General features: G+C 40.0%; 2 protein-coding genes and 1 pseudogene across 4 annotated transcripts in view; 2 read left to right on the top strand and 1 right to left on the bottom strand.

The window, feature by feature from the left end:
* LOC145481600 (uncharacterized) overlaps window positions 1-22,222 on the top strand; it is a 101,498-nt pseudogene that overhangs the window by 53,175 nt on the left and 26,101 nt on the right. The window lies entirely within an intron of this gene.
* On the top strand, window positions 160-16,260 carry LOC145481595 (uncharacterized). 2 transcript variants are annotated; one of them, XM_081460107.1, is made up of 7 exons: window positions 160-800; window positions 3,115-3,393; window positions 5,676-5,993; window positions 7,346-7,669; window positions 8,239-8,304; window positions 10,972-11,121; window positions 12,037-16,260. In XM_081460107.1, the coding sequence occupies exons 1-7, from the start codon at window positions 752-754 to the stop codon at window positions 12,486-12,488; spliced, it is 1,638 nt and encodes a 545-aa protein (XP_081316233.1). In that variant the 5' UTR covers window positions 160-751; the 3' UTR covers window positions 12,489-16,260. The 2 variants fall into 2 exon arrangements, with proteins under 2 accessions (XP_081316233.1, XP_081316232.1); XM_081460106.1 differs by having other exon boundaries at window positions 12,034-16,260.
* On the bottom strand, window positions 16,344-20,613 carry LOC145481602 (uncharacterized). Its single transcript, XM_081460114.1, has 4 exons — window positions 19,859-20,613; window positions 19,424-19,551; window positions 18,267-18,442; window positions 16,344-17,497 (listed from the first exon to the last, which is right to left on the bottom strand). The coding sequence occupies exons 1-4, from the start codon at window positions 19,931-19,933 to the stop codon at window positions 17,304-17,306; spliced, it is 573 nt and encodes a 190-aa protein (XP_081316240.1). The 5' UTR covers window positions 19,934-20,613; the 3' UTR covers window positions 16,344-17,303.

Below are 22,222 nucleotides of genomic sequence, written 5' to 3'. Positions count from 1 at the left end.
ATTAGGTTACATGTTAACCCACAGAACGAGCAACCTGTTTTTCATTTGTTTTTTACTTTGAAAGTTTAGTAAGGGGCGGAGGAAGTTCCTTTCGCACGTTCATATATTTTCATATGTTATTTCGATCCCGAGAAAAACTTTTCTGGTAAGCAAAATTGGCATGTAGATGAAACTGCCGTTGGATCATGTAAGCATGTTATTAGTTGGTAATAGCTGAGAGCGGTTTAATGTTTTCAATTGAGGGTCATAAAACTAAAACAAAAATAGCCACCCTGGCCAATCACGAAAGACAGACATTTCTCTAAACCAATCAAAATTCGAAGCAAATCACATGTAGCTGTTGTGAAGCGCGGGAAAACTTGAGCGAGGGAGTATCTATTGGTTTTGGTCTTACGTCTGATTGGATGAAAAAGCAGAGCGGATATTTTAAGCCAATAATCCTACAGCGTAGCAATTGAAACCGAGGCAAAGGTGAATTACTTTCGACTTGAGAACTGATCGCTCAGTTAAAGTAAATAAAATGTCATTATATAGACAGTTCTATCCATTAAAAGTCGCTTCTAATCCCGTAATTTACAACAAATAAATTCACAGCCCGGCGCGTGCAAGGACTGAGTGCCATTAAAGTGTAACTGTTAAGAACTTTGCAGAGATAGCAGGCACGTAATACGATTTGATCGGCCTCTTCAGTTTATACTGATGAACATCAACTTCTTGTTCATGGCGGCTTGTTCCTCTTTTAGTTTGTAAGATGTTTTATTCTTTTGGCCTCGTGCTCCTTGTTATTATATCTCACCCAGGTACGTAAGAGTTTTATGATCTTTATTCAATATTGTTTGATTAGTAGTTTAGATGGGCGTCAGGGAACTCCTTAATCAACAGCGCATTATATGATATCTTTCCTTTCAAAACTTAAGAGCGAAGGGAGTTTTCGAATGCTTAGTCAAATCTCTTGGGTTTTCCTTCAGAAGACTATCAACAATTTTGTTTCCCTGTCAAATTAAATTTGCACAAAGTGTTTTGCACACTGTATTTGCATCTTGAAATGAACATTATCTCAAGAAATTACGAAAAATAAACTAATGGTTGTTGTTTTGATGTTTAAAATGATAATTAACACAAAAATTATCTTTCTTTTAATCGCTGCTGGGTTTATAAGAATCTAGCTCACAACAAACTGGAGAAAACGAAGCCGGTGCTTTTTACATAAAACAAAAGCCTCCAAGTTGCAACTTGAATTAAAACCATGGCCTTATCAGGAGGAGCCGGGACTGGTTCACCGGCAAATGTTACGATATTGGTCGTTTTGTCTTTTACGCATCTGGTTTTTGTTGCCACCTACACCACTAAACGCTATTTAACATTCATGTTACTGCAATAGTTTCTACATTACTTTACATAATTCACCTTAAACAGGAAGATCTAAACGACAGTATCTGCGTTTTCTATCGCGTTCGCCGTTTTACACTTGCTGCGCGGAAAAACTTCTGAGTCAGGCTCCAAATAGGCTCCAAACTGGCTCCCAGTCTAGGCCACGTACGGTAGAAAAATTAATAATCTCTTAGGGCCTCTTCATATGAGCCTGGTAACCGGGCTGGCTCGACGAATTTTGTTGTCTGTTCATATGGGAAATTTCAGCCCGGTCTGCTGGGATAAAATCCAAGAAACACAACCAAAATGGTGGAACATAAACTTGTATCGTTCGCGGCTGTCGCAGCTTTCTGGACTCTTGTAACTTTACTAATAAAGCTAATTCGCCTACTCCTAGAGTGGAAATACATACAAGGCAAAAATTGTGCCATTTTGGCCGTTATGTTGCGAAAGCGAAGCTATTTCGTGTAAAAAGTTGCGTCCCGGTTACTCGGGCTGGAGTGTTCGTATGGGAAAATTTTCATCCCTGTTACCGAGATCTCGGTCGCAAAACACGAGATCTCGGTAAGCGGGCCAGTCTGGCTTCTCATATGAACACATCGAAATTTTTACGATGGAAAGAGTGGCGAGGCGAGATCTCGGAAACCGAGCCAGCCCGGTTGACCGGGCTCATATGAAGAGACCCTTAGTGCCTCTTCATATGAGTTCGGTAATAGGGCTGGTTCAGTTACCGGGACGAATTTTATTGTCTGTTCATATGGGAAATTTCAGCTCGGTCGACCGGGATGAAAATTCAAGAAGCAAACCCAAAATGGTGCCATAAAGTTGCATCATTCGCGACTAGCATAGCCTTGTTGACTCTTGTGACTCAACTAATAAAACTAATTCGCATACCTCTGAAGTGCAAGTACAGGCAAGGTTAAAATTATGTCTTTTTTGCCGCTATGTTGCGAAAGCGAAGGTATTTTGTCAAGAAAGTTTCGCCCGAATACCCGGGCTTGAGTGATCATATGGGAAAATTTTCATCCCGGTTGCCGAGATAGCTCGGTAACCGGGCTAGCCCGCCTTCCAATATGAACATATCGAAATTTTAACAAAGGAAATTGGAATGAGGCGAGATCTCGGTAACCGGGCTTATATGAAGAGGCCTTTACTAGCCGCGGGCGAGGGCTACACGAGGTCGTGCTAGCTGGAACGATTCGAGCGCAGTACAAAACTGACCACAGAGGGCTAATAATATTTTAATTTATTATACGGCAAGAAAGTCTTGATGTAAATACGAGCGTTCCATCGGTTCTTTCTTGGTCAGGATTTTGTAACTTGACATTTCAGTGAACTAAGGCCTCCAGTCTCCTCCTGCTCTGCACTGTGCAAACTCCAAGAAACGTGAATGGAGAACATGATACGAATACGATATTAGGAACAATAACGAAACTAAAGAGAATGAGGGAGACATGAATAAAAATTTAAAGGCTCGGCGAGAAATTTCACTTGTCTGACTTTAATGGATCTGCCTTTATATGTTTATTGCCCATAATTGTAAAAACGATAAAATTTAAAAGATCTTTCGCGAGTAAAAATACATGAAACGAAATGGGGTAACAAACGCAAAGTAGCCAAGCTTATCGCTACGCTCTGTGATTGGTTCAAAATATGTCATCCTCTAAAACCATGGTAGTCGAGGTGCTTTGTTCTCTACCGATGCATGGTGGGTAGTCTTATTGTTTTCTCTTCACTTAACAGATGCCTCGTTCGCGATGGACACGAAGTGCGAAATAAAATCTTCCTGTTCCTTGTCAGGATGTCAAACGCACACTGATCCGATGACGGTCGATCCAGGCTCCAACATTACTCTCAACTGCACGATTATCACAGGAGGACTGGCTCGAGACATGACCTGGAACCAAACGTCGGAACGAGTTAAGAGTAGTACGGGGTTGTCGAATCTGGTTTTAGAACAATCAAATTCAACGAAAAGTGATGGAAAATATTCATGTCGATGCACCATTATAAAATTCGCGAGTAAGTGTTTCCTCATTAAGCCCTGGTACAATTCAAAACTACCGTATTAAAAGAATTTTCTTCTTACTATTAAATCTATCTCAGGGGCGGTTCCAGGATTTTTCAAGGGGGGAGGGGGAGGGAGGGGATGGTACCTTGGGGTTTCAGAATCAATGGGGCATGTTCCCAAAATGTTGTAATTTAAGAATTGGATCCTGATTGAAAAACCGTTTCACTAGAAATACTGGCAATACTACAAAGTAGAAATTACGATGAGCCACCTGTCCAGAGGGTTTGTCTTTATTTCTTCCATGAAATATTCACAACCGTTTCCAAACTTTTTATGTTTTGCTTCTCCAAAAGAGGGGTGACTAGCCATCCAATCAACCCCCCCCTTCCAAATCCGCCCCTTTGACATGGTATGAGATATGACATGATATAACATGGCATGACACAGCAAGACAAGACCTGTCGCGATGTCATACATGAGTCGACCTAATCGACGTATAATTACACAAGTACGTAAGAGTTTTATGATCTTTATTTAATATTGTTTGATTAGTAGTTTAGATGGGCGTCAGGGAACTCCTTAATCAACAGCGCATTATATGATATCTTTCCTTTCAAAGCTTAAGGGCGAAGGGAGTTTTCGAATGCTTAGTCAAATCTCTTGGGTTTCCTTCAGAGAACCATCAACAATTTTGTTTCCCTGTTAAATTAAATTTGTGCAAGTTGTTTTGCACACTGTATTTGCATCTTTAAATGAATATTGTCTCAAGACAGTGCGAAAACAAACTAATGGGTGTTGTTTTGATGTTTAAAATGATAATTAACACAAAAATTATCTTTCTTTCAATCGTTGATGGGTTTATAAGAATCTAGCTCACAAAAAAACTGGAGAAAACGAAGCCGGTGCTTTTTACATAAAACAAAAACCTCCAAGTTGCAGCTTGAATTAAAACCATGGCCATATCAGGAGGAGCCGGGACTGGTTCACCGGCAAATGTTACGATATTGGTGATTTTCTCTTTTACACATCTGGTGATTGCTGCAACCTGCACTACTTAACGCTATTAAACATTCATGTTACTGCAATAGTTTCTACATTTGCATAATTCACCTTTAACAGGAAGATCTAGACGACAGTATCTGCGTTTGCTATCGTGTTCGCCGTTTTACACTTGCTGCGCGGAAAAACTTCTGAGTCAGTCTTCAAATTGGCTCCCAGTCTAGGCAACCTACGTTACAAAAATTGATAATCTCTTAGGGCCTCTTCATATGAGTTCGGTAACAAGGCTGGTTCAGTTACCGGGACGAATTTTGTTGACTGTTCATATGAGAATTTCAGCCCGGTCGACCGGGATGAAAATTCCTCAGGGAGCAAAACCAAAGTGGTGTCAAAAAGTTGCATCGTTCGCGACTATCATAGCCTTGTTGACTCTTGTGACTTAACTAATAAAACTAATTCGCATACCTCTGAAGTGGAAGTACAGAGAAGATTAAAATTATGCTTTTATGGCCGCTATGTTGCGGAAGCGAAGGTATTTTTGTCAAGAAAGTTTCGTCCGGTTACCCGGGCTTGAGTCATCTTATGGGGAAAATTTTCATCCCGGTTGCCGAGATAGCTCGGTAACCGGGCTGGCCCGCCTTCTAATTTACAATTCAAAAATTCAATTCAATTCAAAACTAAAAAAGAATCAATGGGGCATGTTCCCAAAATGTTGCAATTTGAGAATTGAAACCTAGTTGAAAACCTTTTACTGGCAATGTTCAAGAGTACAAATTATAATGAAATACCTGTCCAGACAGTTTGCCTAAATTTCTTTCATAACATTCTCAATTGTTTCAAATTGTTTCACAATCCAGTGAATCCACCCCGTCCCCCCCAGTCTCTAAATTTACCCCTGTGACATGGCATGTTAACATGGCATGACACAACAAAACAAGACCTGTCGAGACCAGTGGTCAAGGGGAGGGGCCCGGGGGCCCCGGGTGCCCCCTTATTTTGGGTAGAAAAAGAAGAAAATCACAGAAGGAAGAAGAGTCGGTAGGGCAAGCAATACAAAACCGCCCCCCGCCCCTCTTAGCTCAAGGTCTGGATCCGCTACTGGAGACGTCATACTTGACTCGATCAAATGGACGTTTAATTATGCAATAAGTCAAATTATTCCCGCATTTTTATTGGTTCTTACTTATGATCAAATTGAGGACACACAGACGTATCGATGAAGTCCTTAACTTTTGCCTTTGTCAATGGTCACATATTTAAACTCAGTAAAATATCTACTTGCTCTTTTCTTTAGGCGCATTGGAGATTGTAAGGCCATTTACAAGTTCGCCAAATGATATCATCAAAGGAAAGAAAAGGGACTTATTATGCACTTTCAAAGGTTGGCCCCTCCCTCATACAGTTTATTGGCTCAAGAACAGCAAACTAATAACCAACGGAACTGACGGCATTTATCATTTACTACAGAGGAAGGGACACTTAAAGCTGCAAAGCAAACTTCGTCTTCCACCCGGACGTGAGGACCAGGAAGGTGTCTATGTGTGCAATGCAACAAACGGTATTCCTGGCTGGTCGAGCAGCGCCTCTCGTCCGATAGAAATGTATTTTGAGTGTAAGTTATGTTGTTAAGTCAGTCCAGCTAAAACAGGTATTTCCTACTCAATGGGTCTTTTAAGAAAGCAAAATACAGGGTCGTACCAAGCCTTGAGAAACTGGGGGAAGGGGCACAAAGGTTTTAAGTAACTTGTTGTATTTTAAAAGTAGAGGGTTTTGGGTCCCGCAAACCCATTGGAATGTTCCCTGTATCTTGGAACCACCAATTCTTTCGCCTGTCAGAGTCATCAGGGTAAGTTCGTGGTCATTTCAGACTTTCTGAGGTTCCTTAGTAGCCTGCGAACGCAGACATATTTCCGGCTGTCACTTGGTTTCGCCGAAAAATAACGTCTGCGAACCCGAGCTAGGAAACGATTTCTGTGACGTAATGCCTTTTGTTTCTCCTTGGCCAATCAGATTCCATGATAGAATGAAACTCGAGCGCTCCTCGCAGCGAACACCTCGCGCAATAGTTCTGGGGTTATTTGAGCTAAACTGTGATTGGCTTAGAATTCCTACGTCACAGAAATCGTTTTCTGGCCCGGGTTCGCAGACGTTATTTTTCGGTGGAACCAAGTGACAGCCGGAAATACGTCTGCGTTCGCAGGCTAGTTCCTTAGAGGCAGAGGCGTGAGGTGGTTGAGACTGGTTTATCTCGTGGTTGACGTTAGGTAGGTCGTGACCTGCTTAAAGGCGAAAAATAGAGAGCTCGGTCAGTTGACGACAATGGTAGGCGGCAAGACTTTTATATCAAGCTCACCAAGTGTGCAAATCCCACTAAGAAGGAGTTTGAGACGGCTTTTCCGAGTGACTGAAAAAAACTTCAGCAAATCAACAGTGTCGAATAAGGAGGTGTCAGTAATCCATTGATTACATCATGTCTGGAAGAGGAGACGGCTAGAGTCAGTCTTGCTTGTACTGCGGCTAGTCAGTATCCTTCTACACGGCCACTCACTTTCGTTAGTTCCTCTTCGTGGTTTTCGCCTGCTACCGCCTTCAAAAGGAGTTCCTGTATGCTTCAGATGCCTTGGTAGAGTGTGAAATCCTTCTGGTTAAATCCAGTACGAATACACTCTGTTGTCACATCAATTACCGAAAAATACATGTGGCGGAAATGCTCCTTGGGTGTAGAAGGAGAGTAACGTGCTACTGTCCTCTATTTCTTTCTGTCATCTTTTGTTGTGTTGTCCTCGTTCATCAGTGTCTCCAGTCTCAAGGGGTTCCATTTCACAGCATGTCTTGTGACCGGACATGATGTGTGTGATCCATCGGGCTTGTTACATACGAAAAATTCGTTGTTATTTTTTAACATGTACAATCGCTTTGAACTCAGTTTTATTGGGAATTGTTTCTTTTTTTTACTGAATACAGGTCCAATACCAGAAGGCCCGACCATTTCTGATACGGAGGTTTCAGTAAGGATATTTTCCAATGTGAACCTGACGTGCTTGATTGATTGGAATCCTGACAATCCATATTGCCCAGAATATCAGCTATGGTCATTACCAAGAAATGGCACAAAACATAATCAATCTTTAGAAGACACTGGCAGCCAATGCAAGAAAGAGCTCGTCCTTTCTATTTTTAATGTTACAGAAAATGACGAGGGTACATACAGATGTGACTTCTTCTGCAAGGACAGAAACACCACTAAAGCTACCATCGACTTGAAAGTATTTGCTCAGCCAACTACAGGTATCGTAAGAAAACTTTATGGTCAAATGTAAACCGTGAACAAAATGCACTTGATGGCTGGTTGGTTGTTTGGCTGGCAGGTTGACTGCATGCGTGATTGAGGGGCATGTCATTTAGTTAGTTGGCTGGTTGTTTAGTCGGTTGGATGACTGATTGACTGACTGACAAGGGGCTGGCTGGCTGGCTGACTGGCTGGTTGTTTAGTCGGTTGGATGACTGATTGACTGACTGACAAGGGGCTGGCTGGCTGGCTGACTGGCTGGTTGTTTAGTCGGTTGGATGACTGATTGACTGACTGACAAGGGGCTGGCTGGCTGGCTGACTGGCTGGTTGTTTAGTCGGTTGGATGACTGATTGACTGACTGACAAGGGGCTGGCTGGCTGGCTGACTGGCTGGTTGGTTCGCTGACTGGCATGTTGGTGGGCTGCTTGGTTGGTTGGCTGATTGCTTGTTCACCTTGCTCACCTTGGTTACGAATTCAGTTTTGTTACTGACACCGCATATACAATATATTTAGTCATACTGCTTAGCTTTGCAAAGGTTAAACCTCTTCCACTCTCATTTTCAGAGTTTCAACCATCAACTGAATACAGGACCACCTCAAGTGAGTCGAACAATTTCCTGGATCATTCAGGTGAGTCGTTGTCAGTCAGTCTCGAATTGTCTGTCAGCAGCTGTTTTCACTAAAAGCTTTTCAGTCAGCAAAACATTAGTTGTAAACTAGATTGGACAAAAGAGGAAAACGGTTTATAAGTCATTACATACACTGTATCACCAAAAGATCGTAATAAAATGTCTTCAGCCGTCATATCCGTGAATGATGGTTAGTTTCAATAAACGTACTGACAGTATAAAGTTAATTGTCGAACGCGCAACTTGATCAAGGAAGGCAATCGAACATCTATGAAGAATTACCAATCGTAGCGTGCAATTTCTTGAACATTTTATAATACGTAAGTTCTGTCTTGTTACATGTATTATTTTTTAATCTTATCGACCCATACCGAAACCAAACAATTGAAAAGAGGATCGTAAAAAATATACCGCCTTTTGACTGACCCAGGCTGCGTAATTATTGCCGTATCATGTAATAATTAAATGAATGCGCGCGCTCTGATTGGTCAATCAGCTATGGTTTATTGTGCCACTAAACTCGTGGCAATCTCGCGTGTCTTCTGAATTATTACTTGGGCGTATCCGAAAGGGAGCCCAAGTTTAAAATTGCCCTTCATTTTTGTTTGCGTTCAGTTACAAATCGCTGTCTGGTCTCTAAAGCGCATGCGTCACCTGTGCATGCGTACAGCACATGGAATTTGCAGAAGTTGTCGTCTTGAAGAGTTAGCACGGATTCCATGATTTCTGGGGCGATGAAATGATATACAAACGAACACACCGTTCGAGGTAGACCAACACTAAAGGACATTGAGCGTTTTCGGAACGGGTTGGTCTGCAAGCTTTACGAGAGATCAATTTACGAGCGAACATTTTGAGTAAATTTATCAAGAATCATGTTATACCAAAGGAGCCATCAACCGGGGCTATCAACTCTTCAACTTGATAAAAAGCACCTTCATAAGCGTCATCGTATGATCGTGAACCAAGTAGAATCCCAGCACGAACTCAAGAACGTCTGAGCAACAAGAGCAGAAAGGTTAGAAAATTTGTTTACGAATGTATCTGTTCGAGTACACCTAGGTAAAACGCGCCGAGAAACTTCGTTAAGTATAATAACGATAAAATCTCGAACTAAACGATATTTTCTCGTTATTTTCTTGTAACAGAGCTTTGTGTCTTTACAAGAATGAAACCCATGTAGCGAATTATTGTACATTTAAGCTGAAAGAAACTAATGTACATGTACGTTGACCCCAGCAAAACAATTCTTGGCTTGCACTGTCACCTAATCCTGACGCAATAAAACCATTTAGTGGATTAAATCAAGAAATTGTGATGTTATAGGAGATTAATAAAGATGACACTTCGCTAATTTTTAATTAATTCTGTGCGTTTTCCCAAGCTCAGATATTCGTCGAAATATTTCGCACAAATTTACAGAGACGAGTACCTCCGCGGTACGCCAACATTGCGGCCGGAAAATAGTGTAAACATCTGAAGCTTACTTTGGCCATCTAGGCGACTGACTGTCTGTACTGAACAAGCAAGCATTTACATTCCCAAGAAACATAGATCAGAATTTATTGGTAATTATTTGTTCAATAAACATTGTTCTTCATTCAAAAAGCTTGAAATACTCCTTAAACATACTGACAAACAGAAATTCCCACGAAACACCAATTTCAATCAAAGTTCCCTTTTTTCCAAAAAACAATACCATTTGCAAGGGAGGATGAAGCTGACAAAAGATATCCCTGCAAACTTTGCTATAGTTTCCCTTTTAACCCCCAAAAAGTAATAAAACATTGTGTGGTTCCAGAATATGTCCATATTCCCCCACAGAATGCATTGGAAATTCCTGAGGGTGGCAGTGGTCTCAAAGGCCAAAATCTTTAAGGAAATGTATGACGCTTAATTGGAATTTCTAGAGTGGGGGGATAAGAAAAAATCCCTTCCGTGTATGAGATGTGGATAATTTAAGAAACTACACATTTTCCAAAATCTCCGCAAAAGAAAAGTTACTTCTTCTCTAAAAAAACTCTCCCAAATCATACTATAACCAAAAGAATGCAATCATTCAAAACAATATCTGAAACAAGCTGGGTTGAAAAGTGTTAACCCATAGAACAAACATGACATTTTAGTATCTGAGTTCATTTCAATAAGCAATACTTTATCTCTTTTTTAAAAATCCTGTTGGCCACATAGATGGACACAAATGCAATCATATAGGTTGAAAGTTAGCATTTTACTGCCAAAACCTTCATTGCTTTACTTAAAAAAAACGCAGACCACAGACCAGGCCTAAAAAAACGGACAGCGGGCAATATACAACACTATGCTAGAGTATGAAACAATCGACAAAAGACAACTAAGACTTCACCATGTCGATTTCCTGGCGTTTACAACTCGATATGCCAGGAAAGACGCCCAAGTTTACGCAGATATGCGTGTTGTTATATAAAAGCAATAGACCACAAGTTTTTATGGTTTAGAGGCATGATAAACCACTTGGGATGGTGGAAGAACACGCAAAGAATTCGTAAATCACGAGCCGCAGGCGAGTGATTTACGAATTCTTCTCTTGTTCTTCCCACATCCCGCGTGGTTTATTAACCTATAAACCATAAAAAATTGTGGTCTATTGCTTAAATGTACTGATTCTACTGACGTGGTTGAATTTTAGATTCAAAATCCACAGAATCCACAGAAAGCCACAGAAAGTGGTTCCAAGCAGTCCTCATTTCATCAGTGGGAATTGTCATCATTTTGGCCTTGTTGTTTGTGTGGTTCGTTGCCAAGGAAAGGAGGACATCGTCATCCTCCAAAACAAAATGTAAGTGGTAGATTGCTTGACATAATATTAATATCATGACGGCTTCAGGGATCATGTAATTCATTTATTGACTGAGCGTTGTTATGGGTGCTTTGACCTCGTATGTCAATCAAGTTTAAACAAAGGAAATTATGACGGCGACGGTGTTTAGATATTTGATCTTAATTACATAGATTTTTACGATTTTATCTCTCCGTTTTCTCTTTAATTATAGTTTCAATTGAGAAGATATATCAAACACTCGAGACAGTATTTGACCATATTCGAAACACCTCGAAGTTCGTCAAAAACACTCCGCTGCGCGCCGTATCTTCAACTCTCTTCTCGGTGTTTGGAAATGTGGTCAAACACGGTCTTCTGTGTTTGATAATTGCATCGTACATCGTTTTACCATGGTCTAATGTTTTCTACTATCTATCATTTTCCTATTTTCAATAACCAGCATAGAGGAAACCAACGGTATATGCTCCATGGAGACGAATTTAATGCCGAAGGGATAAAAATTCAGGGAATAGCGGAGATACTTCCAGTCACTTTATACTACGGGGAACGGCGAAGAGAAACACCGGCCTGATGAGCCACTAGTAAACGTTGGGCTCAAAAACAGTCTTGAAGCTTTACTATCCTCGTGGTTTTTACCTCAAGCAGGACAATTAGCATTTCACTTGAGGCACTTAAGAATAATCTCGGTAGTCACGGAAGTTAGGGAAAAAACCCTTGTAGCCTTCTTGTACCGTTGTTTCTGGCGTAGCTAGCTGGATTAGGTCTATCAGTTTCAGATGTGCGGGACGAACAAAAGTCAGATTCCAAAAGTTCATGTCACAGGTCAGTAATCTGGGCAGCCAAGCCACATCCGGTTTGAACGGAGAAATCAACCTTTTTGTAATAACTTCTCGTTTTCTTTGTTGTCAGCAGATTGCCCAGTGGAAAAAGAGTTCATAAACCAACTCTTTATCAGCCACAGTTCAAAGGACTTTGGTTGGGTCACTGAGAATCTCATCCCAATTATCGAGAAGCATTCGATTGCATACAGCATCCACAATCGGGACTTCGAGCTTGGCAAGCCCATCGTGGAAAACATGGCAGATAGTGTGTACGGCAGTCGTCAAGTGCTGATTGTGTTGTCTGAGAATTACCTCGCCAGCAACTTCTGTCGAGAGGAGCTGCACATGGCCGTCCAAAGGGAGGCAGACGCCGACGATTCGTCACTGCTTCTTGTGATGGTCAACAAGTTGAAGAAAAAGAAATTACCTGCCGCGTTGAGAAAGAAGCGTGTGCTGGATTTTGACAAGCACAAGAAGAAACAAGATTGGGAAGAGAAAATGTTACGTGAGATTTTAGATGGCGAATTAATTAGTGGTGTTTAGAAGTTAGTTAACAACAAACAACCCGGAGACCATGTGAATCGGGCTATGGTGCTTTTTGTCTCTTTAAGGAGTGTAAATTGCCGCGTTTGGTATCATTTAAGGGTGTTCTCGGAACGTTTATATGCCCAACCAACAAAGCATCTTTCAGGGTTGCATTCAAACAGATAAAAAACACCATTACTGTGTTGGTGGTTTGGACTCAACGAGCGTGAAGTCGTTACAATTTCTTCGTACATGAAAGCTCTTTACTGCCATTTAAGTCGCCATTGCTTTTTTTTTTTTATTCTCTGTCTCTGATTGGTGTATTCGCGCACAATTTAGTCTCCTTTAAGGCTTTAACCCCACCCCGGGATACAAACAAAAGTAAATTTCAGTTTCTTTTATTGTAATTGTTTTTCAGATAACTTAAAGACCGGCTCATTCGTTACATTTGTACTATCAAAAGTTCAAGCTCAATTCAGTTCATATCAAAACTGATCTAAACAGCCATTTTAAGTCAGGTCTACGAACGTCATGTTAGCGAACCGATTTTTCGCTGTCGCGTCACCGCGGCAAGTAAAGCGAGAGTTTTTTGTTTTTTTTTTCACCAAAAAAACGTTTTCTGAATATAACAAAAAAAGTTCTAAATATCTCGAAAACAAATTAAGAGATTTTGAATCATTCAGGCAAAATTTTTCAAAATTTTCTTGCAGCAGTAAAAGGAGTGGCTTTATTACTTGTAGCGATATGAAATTATTGGAATGCAGTTTTGAAGTGAGAAATCCGGCCTCGCTGAACTGGTTTGTTTCTGGCATACAACTGAGTATTGTTTCAAGAAAAATAGCGAGGAAAACACAGGGCTCAACTAAAAAAAATGCTCTAATCATTTCTAAATATCCGTAAATTTTCTAAATTTCCTAATATTTTCTAAATATCTCGGAAAACTCTAAATATCCCAAAAAATATTCGGATATTTGTTGAAAGGTCTGGCGTGAATCACACCCAGTTTGTTGAGAGAAAATTCAACTCGCTGTCCGTTCGCATTTTAGTGTAGGGTTAATTCTTACTTCATCTTCCATTTTGCCAGGTTTAAATTTGAACGTGATTTCCACGTTATAATTAGCCGGTAGGAATTTTTAGACTTTTACTATGTCAAGTGCGAGATCGACAGTTTTTATTATTGGCTTTTATATCAATAGTTTCTAAGATTTTTCTAAAATATTTGCTCTTGAGGTCGTGCAGGGACTGTAATGTTGCAGGATATTTCATGGCCAGATCTGCTATGTCTAATTTATAATGACGCGCGTATTGCGCATTTTGCATCAATCTTTTTGCTCGAGTAGAACTTAGTTATGAGTAGAATTACATTTATATGGCTCGCTGTAACTACAGATTTATAGCTGTCAGTGTTGACAATGTACTGATTTGCTACGTATAAATTTCTTAATACTTATATTTATATAAATATTTATCTATTTATATTAGTAAATTTAACTTAAGTAAGGATAAATTTTTATAGTTTTCTGATCACTTAATGTTGTTGCGATTTGGCTATGCTAGTTTTCTATGTATTTTGCATCTTATCTCAAACAGTTTATTTAAAATAAGGAATCTAGAATCCTGTATAAGCTGGCCTAATTACTCAGATATCTCCTTTTTAGTATAGGTTATCATACGGTTTCGAGTTCAATTTGGAATTAATTTGCACGAGTGAGTTTTTGAAAAAGCTGAAATTGCACAAGCCGCTTCGGCGAGTGCAATTTCTGCTCTTTGAAAAACTCACAAGTGCAAATTAATTCCAAATTGAACGAGAAAAACCGTATGATTACTTATTAACAATATAAACATGAAAAAATTCGCGTGGAGGAAGCGGCGTCGACAAAGTCTGGATCGGACCGGATCGGATCACCGAAGGAAAGTATAAATGTTAAGGAGTTTAGGTCAAAATGAGGAATATATCTGCCTGTCATTAGATAGATGTTGCCATGGTAACGGCCTAAATCCAAAAATTGACAACCAAAACATAAGCCTTATTTTAATAGTACCCATACTGGTAAATCTCTACGGGGAAAACTCAAAGAGAAATTAACTAAGTTTCCTTTTCTAACTCGCGCTCTATAGGGAGGGTGTTCGTAATTACTCTAGGGGGGTACCTTAAGGTGGCTCCCCATAGTTTTATGATCGCACGAGCGCTGAGGAAGTAATCTGCGCGCGCTCAAAGGAAAACGTCTCGTGTTTTTCGATATTTTATTACGTCAACATGAGCACAAGAAGCAAAACTGACAGTGAATTTTCTCGCATTTCCTTCGGTGAAATTCCGTAAAATTTGGCAGATTGGTAGTAAATATTTTACTTTAGTTGGAGCTTGTTTTTCAGGGAAATCTAAAAGACCAGGTTTTTTTGCAGCAGTAGAAGACATAAATTTGAAAATATCGAAAAAACTGCCTTTACAAACCCTACTTTTTTCGTGTTTAAAATTCGTATCCCGCTGGAAGCGATGTGATGTAACAATTTTGGAAGATTTCACCGAAGAAATTCATGAAAATCACAAATAAAGCCATAGAAACAGTAAAAAACACATTTCTTTTGGCATTTATAATTTAAGACTAAATCCCAAAATTTTAACAAAGATGATAGCAAAACACTATTTAATCATTGCTTATTACATGTAATAAGTTTGAGAGGACTAGGTGTGAAAGCGAAGGCAAAAACAGCATTCAAAACATAACACTTGCGCGCGCAACGCCATAAATGATTACCCTATGGAGCCACCTTAAAGGCATTTTTTCTCATTCGAGAAAAAGATTTCCGCACAAAATATTCGTGATCATTTTACATGATATCATTGGCTTAGAAAATTTCCTATTGTCTTTCAGCCAATCTTAATCCAGAATTGCGATGGGTAATTTGCACTGTTACACTTTTCTGTACTGCTCTCAGCCAGTCAGAATTGAGTAATTTTTTCATGTATATTATACTTGTAAATATATTTAATTTGTTGTTTTTGTTTTGATCATCTGTGTAATTGAAATTGAGTAAATAAATAAATAAATAAATAAATAAATAAATAAATATGTAAATATAGACATGAAGTGTCTTTACGGCGTGCGCTGTTTAATCATGTATTTAATCACTGCTGTTTGTGCTTATTTCTATAAAGTTAGTTGGATATCTTGGTTTTGAGTCTTATTACTCCCGTCGCCATCATACTAACACGTTGCTATTCTGGCCCAGCAGCGCGTAGAATTCCACCGACACGGCCTCAAATGCTGCCATTTTTAGGCTGTCGGGGTAGCGCAAATGTGGTCGCAAAAGGATACACCAACTTATTCAATACTTAGCCGAGACTTTTTTTTTATAGGGATTAACTTGCAATATTTTTAGATAGATTTGATATGCTGGAGCACTAAGTGCTGCGCTGCTGCGCAGTTGTTCCGCGCAGCGTTACATACAGTATTATTGAGAAGTTGAAACTCCTTTTGCTGTTGCGATATTGCGCGCAACATGTTGAACTCTTCACTATTGGAAACCTGTGCGCAGTGTTGTGGCGCTGACTTATGTTAACCCAAACACCATCCGATTCTGAGATGGCTTTTCTCCTCCGAGATCTGATTCAAACAAGCAGAAGGCGATTCATTGTGCTGTGCACCTTTTCCAAAAAGAGAAAAATATAGTTTACAAGATACCTCTGGAAAACAGTTTGCCTAAACTGGAAGTACATATCGGACAAAACTGTCAAGCGGCAGGCGCATGTAATCTTCATGTTCTCGGTAAACTGGAACAAACTATGTAACACGAAGCTATCGTTGCTCTAGCAACGAAATTTGGGGGAGGGGGCTCGTCACGCAATCTTTTTTGCCAGGATTAACAAAACCATCTCTTAAACTACGAACTCGCTGAATATTTATTGTATATACAACCTTTTCTTAGCATCTTCGATAAGCTACTGGCACAATATCAAGTCTCTGCCTTAAATTAAAAACGCTTAATACATTGAAGAAATCCATGATGCTAACATAACTACCTACCAATCATCGATCTGTTTTGTAACTTTCAATTGTCCTCATTAATACGTTTGATCTGGGCACCAATGCCTTTCAAAATTGCCTTTCGTAAAGTTCTTGGCTTCGCTTGGTGAAATTCAGTAAGTGTTTTGTGCATTTTTCCTGCACTGGATGAAGTCCGAACAAAGCTAATTAACTATTCACTCTCTTGCGCTCTTTTTTCGATTATCGCCACTAATACAGGGAGATACCTTGGGTAACTGTCTTGTGGGGGAGTATCCTTGAGTTAATTCTTTCCAGGATTTGTCCATGTTTGATTTCTTTTAGGGTCTTTCCTTGGATCAATACTTTTGGGAAATGATCATATGGGCACTTTCTATCGGGGATTATCCTTGGGGTACTTTCTATCAGGAACTATCCTTGGGATACTTCCTTCCGAGGGATTATCCTTTTAAGGAATTATCCTTTGGTTACTTTCCTCTGGGGTTAATTCTTTTGGGGAATTATCCTTGGGTTTCTTTCTATCAGGGATTATCCTTGGGGGCACTTTCTTTTTCGCCTCCTATAAAGGGGGTTGGGGGTCCTTGCCAGGGTCTTCATTACGGGGGTCGTTGGATAATGACTGCTTGCGCTGACGTACCGCAACAAATCTCACTCTCTCTACTCACTCACACGCGATGGGTATACGCGCGCTCTTCACACAAAGTGTGTGCGTGGCTTGGTAATGAGGGGAGGGGAAGGTAGGGTTGGACTATTGTCGACAACTCCTTCATTGCCTAAAGGGGTGGGACTTGTCCACAGCAGGGACCAGACAGGGGAATTTAGTCAAGTGTCAGTTGAACTGAAAGCCTTCCTGAGGCATGGTGACTCCAGCACAAAACTGAAACTGATCCGCATTCTGATCGATGCCTGGCATGAGTTTTTCGTCCTCGTCTTCGCCGCTAAAGTAGTACTCAATTATTTCAAACGCTTTCCTATAGATTTCCTCGTTGTCGTGACTCTGAAGGAATTCGATCTTGTCTAAACCTGGAGAATGAAGGAAAAAAAAAAACAAAACAATCAAAACTAAACAAAAAAACAAAACAAAACAAAACAACAAACAAAAAACAGTTTCTTGCCGTTAAATTCAACATAACATCAGCGTTACTCCAAAAAGAAATCAAGCTAAGTCCAGGCAAAACCGGTCTTTACGAAGGTTCACAAGGAATGTGGGCCTGAATAGTGTAATTTTAAATAAATCAAGAAATGAATCTCATTCAATAAAACATCGCGGTTGTTTAATCGAAGATAGTGACCACTTCGCAGAACTCCGTAAAATAAAAATTATTACAGGTTATTTCTTGCTCTGAGGGAGAATAAAAATAGAGAGGTTCGCAAGAATTTCAACTACCTTTGGGAGCGCATAAGAAATTCTGCTTCAGTATCAAGCATTGAAAGAACCCTTGCAAAATTAACATTTCTCAAATTGATATGGTTTGGTTTTACTGAAGCAGATTCATATGGCGTTGGAAGAGAGAGTGGAATCCTCTCTACCCAGGGAGGGGAAGTCTGATAGCAGTGCCAGAAGTTGCCAGTTGCAAGAAATCGCAATATCTTAGGCAGTACCTGGCAGCTATGTAGCAGATTTGATCAATTATGATGTTGAAATGAACACAGAGGACACCCAAAAGCATTTAAATCCCTACAAGGTGTCCTTTAGAAGGCCCTACCAGGGTGAATTCAGGCAAGAGACAAGAACACCCCCCTGACACGTCCTCCTTTAGGTCTTGTGTTGCGTGAAAACCCACTGACTTACCATAAGCTTCCTCAACCATAACTGCGAACTGGTTAATGCCATCATTTTGAAATGCATCCTGTTTTCCAACTCTAAGGATGTTCTCTAAGCCACTGAGTGCCACTTGAACAATTTTTGAATCCATGACAGTCAGTAAATCACACAGAGGTTTAATGACTCCTTGACTAACCAGGTATCTGTTGAAGCAAATATGTGTCTATTGTATTTAAAGAGGCAATTGCAAAATAAAAACATAGGGAAAGACTTCTAAGATTAAATACCAAGGCAAAAAAAAAAAAAAATTAAAAAAAAAAGAAAAAAATAATAAATATATAAATAAAATAAACATGTTGTGTGAGTCACCTCATTGTCACCAAACTCACTCTGCTATGTAAGAATGTATGCTATTTAACAATAATTATTAGACCCGTAGTCTGAAAGGGCTACAGGTCAATAGCCCATGAGGCAAAGCAAAATGGGCTATTGACCCGTGGCCTTGAGGGCAAAGGGTCTAATAGCTAGGGTCTAACTAGTCGGACAGAAAATGCAATAATAAGTTAGCAAATGCAAGTTGAAGAAATATTTATTTAGGAATAAATTGAAAGACAGCGTCATGCTCGATTGCGCCAATTTCGCTACTTGAGGACTATTACTAATGGTCCTCTAGTAGCGTAGCCAATTAAAATGCAGCATTTGCATTAGTCCACTAGGTGGGTGATACTAAGTAAAGTTATTAACAACACAAATTATGGTTACCAGTTGGCTATTTGTGTCCCATACCAGGGAGACATACCTAACACCATTTCAGAACAAATCCAGTTGGTAGAAAAGTAGAAGAATTGAACTTGGGTAGCCTGTGTAGCTGGCAGGATTTGTGAACGAGTGAGTCGCAGAGCCACTGTTTTACTCTCGACTCACCACCAATCCTGTTACGGCTTTGTTACTCATGTTCATGGCTTCGCTGCTAAAATAAAAGCACTGAGTGTGAAATCCCACCAGCTATACAGGCTTCACTTAGGAACCACCAGGGTCACTGTAACCTCCACATCATGTTACCATTAAATATGTTATTGTAAGTAAGTTACCATATCTCTCTTTGCCCCAATTTTTTCTTACAAAACAAATATCAGGGAAACAGTTTCACTTTTCTATATTTATGCATTATTACTAAGACCAACTTGATTTGTTCAGCTGTTCCCCCAGATGTAGCATTGGTGATGGCCCATGCTGCTTCTTTTCTTGTTTTAAATTCTGCCTTGCTAAGGATCTCCACCAACATTGGAATAATATTGGCATCAATTACTGACTGTGTTAAAAAGAGAGAGTATGTGCATTAAAAAACACAGTTCCAAATTTAAATGTTGTTAATTTATGACACAGACCCCGGAGGGGAGGGGGTACTCCCTACAGGTGACTATATTTCATGATTTGAATCATGGAACTTGCGATCGAAAAGAGCATTTTATGGTATTTTTCTTTTTAAAGGAAGATGTGAAAGTTATTCCTGTTAATTTTGGTTGCCAAGTTGCAAGTTGTGACACAAATCGAATTTACACGCTCCGGTCACGCGACAATTTCGACCGGTCTTTAAAAAGTGTCAGGTTATGCCTTACCATCAATAAGATATGAAACGGTCTCGAATCCTCGATGAGGGTGATCAGGTGCCCCAACAGCCTCTCCTGGTCCATAAACTACCGGTCCTAAATGATCCAACATCAAGAACGGGTCGCACTGATCGATGCGGTCCCCGATGGGTCTACGAACGAAAAATCCACCGCCTTCTCTCATCTGCCGGGACTTTTCGATACGATCTACACCTCGAGCCACAACCATTTTCTTTCGTGTATCAAAATCTCTGTGGTACACTTGTAGACTTTTACGCCTGTTTTTCTTCTTCTGAGTTCAGTACACTTGTCGCACCTTCGTGTTGTTTATATGCCAGCTGGCCTTGACCCGGGATGCATTGCGCGCCGAGAATGACTTGGCGAATATTTTGCGGTGTCACGCTTACTTATCGGGGAGGGGCATTGCAGAAGATTGCCGACATGACTGAAAACTGTCCGAAATGTGAGCACGTGATGGAGGAGTACTTGCGTGGGACGCGTCATTTCCTGCTAACAATTACTATGCCGAAAACCAGCCTTAAAATTATTTATTTCTTCCGCTCTCTCATCTCCCACGTCATACATTCGTTCTACTAGCTACCCAGCGTAAAAAAACAATTCTTCACTTTTTCGACTCTTTTTCTAGCCTGAATTTCAGGCATCTATTAGGTTCGCACACTGCAATTCGGACTACTCTTTTTCTTCTGCTAGCACTCTTCCTTGAAAGCAGGTAAATTTTGTTTGATTTTTCGTTCAGGCGAATGAAATCAGACAAAACATCCGTCAATTATTCTATTTCACGCTCGGATACGTTTTGACTCCGAAGAGTGCTCCGTCTCTAGTGTTAAATGTTAAAGAGAAGTTAGGAAAACATTACCCCTGGGTTGGGTTTATTATATTATTGTTATTATTATTAAAGATTCGCACAGCTATTGATGATATTGAAGCTGGTTTCGTCATTGGCTCCGGGCAACAACAAGTTGCCTAGGGAAGCCAAGAAACAGCCCTTGTTTACTTTTTCTCTTCTTTCTACATCTCCAGCACCTTTCTAAGAAATCTTGCCGACCCCAACAATGCACATCTCTGGATCAGTCCAACAGGAATGCCCACCTCAATGGCTCTCAGATTGTCCTTCAATCTCAGTGGTATTGATCCCAATGCTCCCACTACCACTGGAATAACCTTTGTCCTCACACCCCACATTTTTCGAACTTCTCTTGCTAGATCTTGATACTTTTCAACTTTTTCATCTTCCTTCTCTCTCACCCCATTATCCTCTGGAATTGCCACATCTATAATCTGACAGCTCTTGTCTCTCTTGTCAATGATCACCAAATCCGGTCTCCTAGCCCCTATTTCATGGTCTGTTCGCACACTGAAGTCCCATAGAAGTTTGTAATCCTCATTTTCAAGCACACTGTCTGGAACATGGTCATACCATCTCTCCTTTCGTTCAAACCCACATTTTCCTGACAGGTCCCAATGGATTGCTCTAGCCACGTTATCATGTCTCCTTTTGTATTCTTTTTGTGCCAGTTTCGAGCACGAACTTACAATATGGCTAATGGTCTCGTTACTCTGCTTACAGATTCTACATTTCGGGTCATTCTGTGACTTGTCAACCATCGTTTTAATATAGTTTGTTCGTATTGCTTGATCTTGTACAGTAATGATAAGAGCTTCTGTTTCTCTCTTGAGCTTTCCTTCTTTTAACCAGGTCCATGTTTCCCCACTTCTTTGTTCTTCACCCTGTCTTGCAAACTGTCCATATAACGGCTTTTCTTTCCAGTCTTGAATATTTCAGTTCTTCTCCTCGCTTTAAAGTTGGCAGCTGTTTCTCTATTCGCATCCCCATCCCTCCTGACGGCTTTTAACAGTCCTTCCTCGCTTGTTTGAACATAACATTCTAGCGATACCTTTGCTTGATTGACACAATCCTCTACGGATATCAAACCTCTCCCTCCGTCCTTCCTTGGCCGTTATTGTTATTATTATTATTATTATTATTATTATTATTATTATTATTATTATTATTATTATTATTATTATTATTATTATTATTATTGGGAAGAATCAGTATGTATCATAGACTCTGTGCTAGAGTTTTCTGAGTTTCTTCTGAGGAAAGCAGTCAAAAGACCAGAATCTTAAAGGTGCTCTGTCACGGCTGAGTTAAGTCTCGGCTATTTTATTACTACAATTAGCTTTTGACAACTACTCCCTCAAACTTATTACATCTTTGGATCTAAATGAAAACAACAAAGCTTCACTAGAAAAACAAATATGTCTCTCTGGCATTATTTAGCTGCCAAACAAACGAGATTGACTTTGATAAGTGATCAGCCTAATAGTTTATCAAACACCCATATCACT

This window comes from Orbicella franksi, chromosome 3, assembly GCF_964199315.1.
Source record: "Orbicella franksi chromosome 3, jaOrbFran1.1, whole genome shotgun sequence".
In the NCBI taxonomy this organism is placed as follows: domain Eukaryota; kingdom Metazoa; phylum Cnidaria; class Anthozoa; order Scleractinia; family Merulinidae; genus Orbicella; species Orbicella franksi.
Note: the sequence above shows the minus strand (reverse complement) of the source record. Positions and strands in the feature narration are given on the sequence as shown.